Source organism: Erithacus rubecula, assembly GCF_903797595.1.
Source record: "Erithacus rubecula genome assembly, chromosome: Z".
NCBI classification, from domain to species: Eukaryota; Metazoa; Chordata; class Aves; order Passeriformes; family Muscicapidae; genus Erithacus; species Erithacus rubecula.
In genome coordinates this window covers 10,312,206-10,322,479 of record NC_136661.1, presented here as the reverse complement: position 1 = coordinate 10,322,479, position 10,274 = coordinate 10,312,206, and the positions used below count along the sequence as shown (strand labels likewise).

General features: G+C 41.3%; 1 protein-coding gene across 1 annotated transcript in view; it reads left to right on the top strand.

Moving 5' to 3' along the window:
• Positions 1 to 565: 565 nt before the first annotated feature.
• Positions 566 to 10,274, top strand: part of TBCA (tubulin folding cofactor A) — a 26,897-nt gene continuing 17,188 nt past the window's right edge. Inside the window, exon 1 of the mRNA XM_079330215.1 lies at positions 566 to 722. Within this exon, the coding sequence (XP_079186341.1) occupies positions 670 to 722 (53 nt within the window). The 5' untranslated portion in view covers positions 566 to 669. The remainder of the gene's footprint in view (positions 723 to 10,274) is intronic.

The following is a 10,274-nucleotide window of genomic DNA, read 5'->3' as shown; positions in this document are numbered from 1 at the left end:
ACAGACACTGCTCTGCGGGCAGGCACTGCTCTGTGGGGCTGCGGACAGGCACTGCTCTGCAGACGGGCACTGCTCTGCAGACGGGCACTGCTCTGTGGGGCTGCGGACAGGCACTGCTCTGTGGGGCTGCGGACAGGCACTGCTCTGCAGACGGGCACTGCTCTGTGGGGCTGCCGGCAGACAGTGATCAGCCTGGTGCCGAGGAACCTTGAGGCCAGTGGAATTTGAAGGAGAAATCTGTTTGATTTGCCTCCCTTTCGGTGCACGCGAGTTTCAGGGCCTGATAACGGGGGGAGAGAGCACAAACACAGCACCAGAGAATGGCTGCTTGCCTTGTGAAATGGCGTTAATCATGCGGCCCGCATTACGAGATGTCGGGAGCGGCTGGCGCCGGTCGTTCTCCAGCCTAACACCATCACAGCACCGGTCGGAGCCGTCCTACGGCACCACCGACGGCGCTCGCCCACATTTCTTCCTCCCCGGGTGCGAACACACCCGGCCGCCCTCGGGCGACTCCCCCCGGACGGCGCCGCCCCGCTGCCCGGCCCTCTCCACTGCGCCGCGGCACGGGGGGAGGCGCGCGGCTCCCGCCCGCTCCGGTAGCGCCGCCCGGGCTGGGGGCTCGGCGCATGCGCGGCGCGGGGCTGCGCAGTCACGGCGCCCGCCGCCATGGCCGACCCGCGCCTCAGGCAGATCAAGATCAAGACCGGCGTCGTGAGGCGGTGAGTGGCGGCTGGGGCATGGGCCGAGGGGCTGCAGTGGGGCTCCGTGCGGGACCGGCCGTGCCGGGCGCGGGGTCGGCGGTGCTGTGCGGGGCTGGCGGGCTGTGTCGGAGAGCGGCCCTGGGCTCCCACCCCTCGCGTACAGCCGTCGGGAACAGGCCGCGCTTTTTCGAGACTCATTTTAATGCGGGTTTCATTCCCTTTCGTTAGTGCCTTTGGGAGTGGGGGTAGCCACGCAGCCCCCTCTGTGCAGGGCCGTCTCGCCTCATACGTTACAGAGACATGGAGCCTCAAATGTTTGGTTTTTAACCAAAGCTGCTGTTGAATATTTCTGGTTCAGAAGTTGCAGAACCAGTGGCATCACAGAAGCAATTAAGTTGGAAAAGACTTCTGAGATCATTGAGTCCAAGCACCATCACCTTGTTACCTAGACCACAGCATTCCAGTCTTTCCTAGAGCACCTTGAGGGATGGGCACTCCAGCACCTCCCCCGGACAGTCCTGGTAGATTGGTCACCAGAGCCTTGGTCTTCCCTGCTTGTCAGAGGGTCATAGATTTTAAGAGACGCTTAAGAGAAGTATCTCTCAGGATCACTCTTATTATAGCTTTAAACACTGTTTGGTCACGATGGGATTTATTGAGCCTACAAAGATTACGCTGACTCAGACAGACACAAGAATTAGTTTGTGTGCTGGATGAGGATGTTAAATAATGCAGTTTCATATAATCAACTTTATGTTATGACTTCGCAGATTTATGTCAATAAGATAAGCACATTTTCTTACGCTTGATTCACTTTTGAAAGGTCGGACTTGAAGACTAGAAAAGTTGTCATTGTTGGTGTTAGTTAAAGGCACTTCAGAATTTCTTTGAACAGAGTAGCAAACCAAACAACTGTATGCGTTTCAGAGCTAGTACAAAGAATGGATGAAAGCGTTTGGGTAAACAATACAAATGCAGTCAACAGGATTCAGATTTGCTTTTGGAGACTGTCCATGTGAATAAACAAATAAATTGGCTTGAGTCTGTTGTACAGTAGCAATAGACATATCTACAGTTACTCCGTATTTTCTAAGTGAAAGTAACTTAAAAAAAAAAGGGAGAAAAGGAATGTTATCTCAGTTCCCTGTGAGGACATGATATAGCAGCAGCTCCCAGTTCTGTGACAGCTGCACACAGATACAAGAAGTAGTATGGCTCTGTTCCATTCCACTTTTTCTTCTCTAACCAGAAGCCTAGTTATGCATTCTGCTACAATGGGCATACGTGTGACTTGTGTCAACTTGGGGACATTAATATTGTCCTCTTATTTTAAACTAGAGCAACTCCATAGGTATTTTTTCCCTGGTACATGAGAAGACTTGCATAGAGGCTTATTAAGCATTCTATAAAGTGACTGACATAGCACTTCAGCTCATTTTCATTAGTTTTTTTCCTGTTTTCAGTTTAGGAAAGCACATTGAATCTAGCATGTAATATTGATTACCAACCATGTTCAGCACTCAGGCTTTAAGAATATATAAAAAAAGGTAGGGGTGAAGAACTGTTAGGATATAGAGAGCTTTTTTGACATTTCATTTGACTTGTGTTAATCATCTGTTGTAGCTTTTTTTTTTCTCATTAGTTACTAATTCATCACTTTTTTTCCACACTAAGAATTAAGCAGCTGTTCTGCTTTGGTATTTATTTTTTAGCTGTAAGTCATAAATTCTTTGTGTACTCCTCTCAAGAGACTGTATTTTAGGTTGTTGGTAATTTACTTTCTTGCACATTTCATACACTGCTGTGTATCAGTTAAAGAAATTTAAACTAGAAATAGGGAGGTCTTTTGTTTTTTTGGCAAATCTGAAAGCCCGGCTCTTGGTGATTTTATACTTTAAATAGTTTGTAATTCAAAAGAAGAAGATTTGATGAGCACGAGTAGTGATGTTTTCTGTATTTGTGGCTTATGTCCTAGCAAGTAATACTTCTCATTTATTTTCTTCAGAATAGTTTTAGCCTTAGTAAATCTAAACAACTACCCGCTGGATAGTGACAGAATTGATAAGGGAAAAAAACATTCTACAATACCTTATTTGCATTTCAGATTGGAAATAATTTTTAAAAACACTGCAAACAAAGTAAGTCAGTTGCCTGAAAATAGCACTGACATTTGCCCATAGTTTCCATCTGATTAAGTGGAAGTGACACGAGTAGATTAGAATGAGACTAAGACAATTCACATTGCAATTGTGTTAGTTTAACTTTAACAATCTTTTAACATGCTTGTTTAAATGTGGCTGACATACCATAATTACAAATCTACAAGCCTTGATTATAGAATTTTACATCATGAACCTATGGGGAAAGTATATTGATTTTTTGTGAAGCAATTCCTTTTTTTTTTTTTTTTAATTTACTGTTCTAAAACTGTGGTATCTTCGCAAGATTGTTCTTTTGCCTGCTGCACTGGTGTTGATACTGTTTTTTCTCTTCCTGAAATAGCATCCTACTGCAGAGCAATTTACACTGATTCTCCCCCTTGCTCCATGCACAGGAGGTTCTGCAAGTTTCACAAAACTGTTGGTCTGATTTTTAAATCTAAATGTGAGCCATTCTCTTAAATTGAATTATTTTACTGATGAGTTCAGGATATATTTTGTGCAAGAGAAGTATGAAGAATGCAAAAACTCCTTTTGCTTGTTCACTGCATTGCTAATTAAAGCACAAAACTAGTTTGTGTTCTTCATTACTTGAGAAATTTGCTATTTATTGTGTGAATCAGAATTTTTCTCCATCTTCACCATATATGGTTGCTTTATTGCGTGTTGCCCATTAGCCATAGACTCTCACTGTGATTCATAGCACCAATGTATTGATAAGAAGCTCAGGGGTCTCTTCTTTATTCTTGCTATAATTAGAAGATTGTTTGCAACAACTGTTTGTTATCTCAATTAAGGGGAAGGACTAGGATATCTCATATTATCTGGGTATTGAGGAATGATCTGCAGAGCTGCTCAGCTATACTGAGTCAGCATGATAAAGCGATTTAATGTGTGTGCACTGCACATCTGAGAGCTCAGGGATTCAAGTGTGTGAATGTACAGAGTGTTTTGTTGGATATGAACTGACTCCCAAAACCAATAACTGTAAAGGGCTAAATAACCCTTTTCGGAGTGCAAATTGTGCATCTGTTGCTTAGGGTTGTCACCAGCTCAGTCCTGGAGTTGTAAATTTGTGTTCAGTGTTAGCCAAGAGCTACACTGTGGTCCAGAGCTACTTAGATACATCTTAAGCACCTTTTGCAGTGCTCCTGGTGCCAGGATCCAATACATAAAATCTTGAATTGGCTCTGCATTTGAAGACTGCTTAAAATCTTTAGGACTTACTAACACAGTCTCATTCCCAGAGGAAAACCCCTACTTTAGGTGGTCTGAGGAAAGAGTGCACCTGCCTTTACGTGTTGTCTGAGGTAACTTCTGTGACATATATAGTCACCAACCTGGATAATTAGTTGGAAGGTCTAGAAACAGACCTTCCTTTGTTCAAAGGTTTGATTCAATTTCTCTGGTTCTTTTCAATACAAGTTTTCTTTTAACTTCACAATTACAAACTGTACCTACACATATCTTAAAAAGCTGTAACAAGAATACAGTTGTTACTGTGAAAATTGCAGAGTGTGTTTGTGTGTGTGTTTGTTTGTTTGTTAGTTTTTAATTTATTTGATTCCACTTGTTATGCTTTTAGAGCAGACTTAAGTGTTTCCTTTCTAAAAATATTTCACAAATTTAAATTAGTGAAGATCAGATCTATAAAAGATTGTCTCTCGCATCCCTTCTTCCATCCCACCTTTAAAAAAAAATGTGTCATCTCAGGTTTTTTGGGTTCACCATTATCTCCTGCCCCTGAGGCAAAACTGTCTTCTGTATGTTGCTTAATGTTGTCATTTTAAGTGGCAAATTAAAACATACCCAATCAGGTTTATGGCCATAAGTGTTGCTAATGGTACATTATTAAGGAGGAAAGCATTTCTTTTCCTTTTTTAAAAATTTTCATTTGAGTGACAATATGTTTGAAACTGTGGCTTTTAAGCTTCAGTTATTTAAGCAGTCTTTCAAAACTTTGGAGGAACAGTAGTTCCAGTTGCTTGGTAGTGCCAGTTTGGTGGCTTTATCCATATGTGTAGTGCTTTTGTCTTTATTTTTTTCATGGCAGGGAGCCACATACTCACTTGTGTGGATTAAACAGTTACAAATAATTATTTTCTCTTGAATTAGAATGTGGATCCATGGGAAATCAAGAATAATGGTATTAAATTTATGGTAATGCTTTATATGCAGGAGGTGAATTATGGCTGTACTAACAACCAAAATCCATCCTGGCTTGACTTTAAATATTGTAGAATTATATGTATCATTTAGGTGGAAATCTCATTCAAGAATGCGAGGTCCACTGTTTTAACTGTAGGAAGTCTTTCTGATGCATTGTGAATTGCCTATACATATAATATAACTGCAATTCTATTTAATTTTTCTCATTATTGTAGCACTTTACAGTTACTCCTAGCTGGGAGGGGCCTAGAGGGAAAGAAGTAGATTCTGTGTTTTTTTCCTCCAAAACCAAAAGTCTTGACTGAAGATGATGCCTGGGTTATAAAGGGAAAATGAAGTGGAGATCTTTGGCAACCTGAATTGTTTCCATCAGAGGCTTCATTTCTTGTTCTTCTCTAAAGCTGAAGTTCTTTGGCTTCTTAGCATTTACAACTTTACAGTCTGTAGAGACAAGAACAAGTGACTCCCTGAAGATTCAGACAGACCACCAATAACACAGATAGATACAAAAAATTTTAACTTTACAAGTAGTTTTCAAGTTGAAATAATTTTCTGACTTAAAAAATCATGTGTCTGATTTTCATCTTTTTTCCAGCAGTAATCCTTCAGAAAACCCAAGCTTGCAAAGTTACCCTGAAATGTCATGGGAAATCTAACTCTTCTGTAAGCTGTTAGATGCAGAAGGGGCTAAAAATTATGCATATACTTGTGTATTGTTACAATACTTGAGTCTTAAAAGAGGAAATTTATCTTTGGGGATGGTTTTATCACTAGAAGAAGATAATAAGCTCATAAACTTAGTGTCCTGTCTAAATCAGAAAGTAGGCACTCATGGTTAGAAAACATGACAGTTTGCATTCCTGGATCAAGTACTGTATTTCTGCATCCTTCCTTGTCTTTTTTTTCTTGGGCCCTTGAATCTATAAAGTTTCTAATCTTATGAAGCCTTAGTGAACCCAAGAGTGTGCATAAACAAAATTTGCAGATTAGGGAGTTGGTATTTTAAGCTCCGTAGGTAGTGATTAGTGTATTTCCAGTGTTACTCAATTGCTGAATTACTTGTCCTATAATTATGCATTGTGTTAATACATTATACCATAAGAAAAATTACTGTTACACTCTTAATACTAATATTTACTATAATGATTTTATTATAAGGAAAAAAGTTGTACTTTGTACAGCTGCATTGTTATGGACTTCTAAGTTTGAACTAAGTTAGCATAGATATCTCATTATCTAGTCAATAAATACTGTCACTCTGTGCTCTTAGGCTGAATCCATTTATTAACAGGTACAGTGGTTAATGGTAACATTAATTCTGAAGAGATGCACGTCCTTTCAATAGTGAATTTGCTCAGTTGCAAAACGGAGCAATTCCCCCTCATCTTCATATCTCTGCTGCTCAGTCCAGCCAGGAAAGTGTTTCTTGTGTTGATTTTGCTTATACTGGAAAGAAGTCTGTATTTGATGGGTGAGGCACATTCTAGCTTATGTAGAATCTGAATTGTCAGCAACTGCTGGATGTTGGGGGAATATGAGGAGTAGTAGTAGCATGTGCTGCTCTGTCCTTGTACCATTTTACCACTTTTGTTCTATGCATCCATTAGTATGGATCTATGCATCCTGTCTATGACTGTGGAAGAAGGTAGAATTTTTATCTATGTACAGAGGACCTTAATTTCATTATACATGCAGAAAATTCCATTGTGCATAATTTTTCATCTGTCAAACCTCAGATGAACTGCCCTTTGTACTGATCAGAGAGGTAGATCTGCTTGCTATTGCTAATGATGCAACTACAGGAGAGACACTGTTGATGTATAGGGGTTGGAGTAAGAGTATAGATGCCTTCATGAACTAAGAAGTAAGGTTGATTTGGGGCTCTTTCTGCAGCAGCCAGCAATTAGAACAGCACTTGCACCCTAAGCAGACTGTGGGTGAAGTCTCTTGAGAAATCAGAGTGATTCTTGATATGGAGATCTCATTTCCTTCTCCCCTTCTCTAGTTCTCTGGTTTCTGGTGCTAGTCAAACCTTTTGCTTAGCTCACTCAATTTGCCTACTACGGGAGAGAAACTGTCATGTTGTTGTTGTTTGTTTGGGGTTTGTTTTTGTTGGTTTTTTTTTAATTTTCGGGGGGGGGGGGGATGTTGTTTTCTTTGTGGTTGTTTTGTTCATTGTATTAATTTCCTGGCAGTTTTGATATAGAGAGATCATTTGAACATTAGTGCTGGCAGAGGTATGTGCTAGAGCCAGGAAGGGGAAGACCTCTGTTCACCAGTCGTCAGCTTTTTACTGTCTTGAACCATCTTGTGTTATTTTGCTCTTCAGGTTGGGAAGCTGAAGTGAGGGAGAGTGAGTGAGTAAAGGAAAACAGATAAGGAAGTAAATCATAATGCTATGGAAAGGACATTTTATTCTCCTTCTGCCTTAAGATTCTGTCAAGTCCCGTGGGCTCTTCTGGATTTAGTCTCCAGTTTTAATAAAACTGTTTCTTACAGAGAAAACAGAAATTGTAAAATTTTTAAGTTAAGTGATGTGAAAGTCAAGTGTGTAAAGAATTTCAAAAGGCCTGCAGCCATAGCTAGGAGCTGACCTGTTAGTAAAAACACTTATGGTTTAGTTTGTTCTTCAGTGATTAAAAGTCCTTAACTTGATTTCTAGAGGCAGGTATACCACCAGAAATGTCACTTTATTTATTTCTTTATATTCTTTCCCTAGTAGTTAACTACTGACTGACAATAGAGTAAAGGTGTAGAATAACTGGATCTTATATTTCTACTTTTTTCATTGTGAAAGACTGGGAGATTCTAGTAAAATACTTTTATTCTGTTTGAGTTATTTTCATCCATTGTTTCTAGGGATGTAGACCTCTTCTCCAGGATCTGTAAAAAATAATTAAGGAAAGCAAGCTTGTTGTCAGTAGATTTAAGTAAAGTATGTGAGAGCCTTCACTTCAGTTGAACATTTATGTGGAGCTGAAAGGAGCTAATATGAATGGAGACTTGAAGAATGAGAATAAGCTAATACTTACTGCGTGGAGTGGTTTGTCAGTTTTTACTTTTTTAACCTTTGGTATCAGAAAGGAAAGGAAGAACTTGAGAATTTTTGGTTCGTAGATGTATTTTTAAGGGAGGAAAACAAAAATTTGGTTACTAGTTGACACCATAATTATTTGCCACATGCCTCCAATCAAAAGCTGTCATGTACTTTGTGATAGTTTGTGCAACTGCCAGCACTTGATAGAAAGCAGAATGATATGTGTAAACTGCAACAAAATGTGTTAAAAAATGAAACTTCTTGCAGATATTGTGGTTTTTTAATATCTGATCCAATTGCAAAATAATTTATACTGTTATTTTAATTGTGACACTTTGTTCTAGTATTTAGATAACTTACTCTTCACAGAACTAGTTAATTAAAAAAATACTGTGTTAAAATTTGAGACCTTTGAAACTCCAGGATAAAAGGAGAGTGAAGTGTAAATAACACTTTAATGTCCAAAGGAAATACTGAGTCTGCATAGAGGATAAAAATAACAAATTTATGTTTACTTTGAATGTTTAGATATTTTGTAGACATGTTGGGTAAAACTGGACTTGGGCAGGTTTCTCCATCTGCTCCTCAAAGACTTCTGCATTTTCAGAACAGATCAGCCTTACAGTTTATAGTCATAAAATTATAGTCAATCAGTTGCAAATATAATTCAGAAAATTATTAATCTTAGGAATTTGTGGATGTTAGGTATATGGTACAGAATCAAGCCTTTGTTTTATTGGACTGTGATATCTTGATTTAAACATAAGCATATCTTTAAACCTTCCAAATAGTATTTTTGTACAACAGTTTTTGGCACAAGAAAGTGCACAGCACTGTAATGTCACACAGATGTTGTATTGGTTTTGCACAGCTTGGGTTTTGTAGCAGGGAGCCACAGAGGTGGCTTCTGTGAGAAGCTGCTGGAAGCTTCCACTGTGTCTGCCAGAGCCAATCCCTGATGGCTCCAGGGATGGACACACTGCTGGCTGAGCCTGGGCCAATTAGAGATGATGGTAATGTCTCTGTGATAACATACTTAAGAAGAAAATCAAAACAAAGTAGGCGCAGTTTTTCCTAGCCAGAGAAGATGAGGAGGTGAGAACATGTGAGGGAAACAAGGTGGAGACACCAAGGTCAGTGCAGAAGGAGGGGAGGAGCTGCTCCAGCACTGGAGCTGAGATTCCTCTGCAGGCTGTGGTGAGACCACGGTGAAGCAGCTGTGCCCTGCAGCCAAGGGGATCCATGGGGAATGCAGAGATCAACCCACAGCCATGGGGATCCATGGGGAATGCAGAGATCCACCCACAGCCATGGGGATCCATGGGGAATACAGAGATCCACCCACAGCCATGGGGATCCATGGGGAATGCAGAGATCAACCCACAGCCATGGGGATCCATGGGGAATGCAGAGATCAACCCACAGACATGGGGATCCACAGGGAATTGCAGAGATCAACCCACAGCCATGGGGATCCATGGGGAATGCAGAGATCCACCCACAGCCATGGGGATCCATGGGGAATACAGAGATCCACCCACAGCCATGGGGATCCATGGGGAATGCAGAGATCAACCCACAGCCATGGGGATCCATGGGGAATGCAGAGATCAACCCACAGACATGGGGATCCACAGGGAATTGCAGAGTTCCACCCACAGCCCGTGTGGGAGGTGCCCATGCTGGAGAAGGTGAATGTCTGGAGGAGTTTGAGATCCTGTGGGAGACCCAGGGGAGAGAGGAGTCCCCTGCTTCCAGGCTGGAGCAGCCTGTCCTTGGAGAGCTGCACCCTGTGGAAGAGTGGCCCATGCCACAGCAGTTTTGGGAGGAGTGCTGCACATGAGATTGGAACCATGCTGGGAAGTTCATGGAGATCCATGTCCCTGGGAGGGACCCCATGGTATTACAGGGGAAGACTCCTCTCCCTGAGCAGCAAGAGAAAACCTTGGGCAAGGAATTGACCAAAATCCCCATGCCCTGTCTCCCTGTGCTGTTGGTTAGAAGGAGGGAGAGGTTGGGGGAAAAAGGTGTTCATTAAGGATTTATTTTTGCTTCTCATTATTCTCCTCTGACTTTGTTAGCAGTAAACTTACTTTGTACCTCTAAGCGGAGCCTGTTTTGCCCTTGGAGTGTTTTTCCTGGTCCTTAACTCATGAACCCTTCATGAAATTTTTCCCTCCTCTGCCCAGCTGTGGCCAGGGAGGT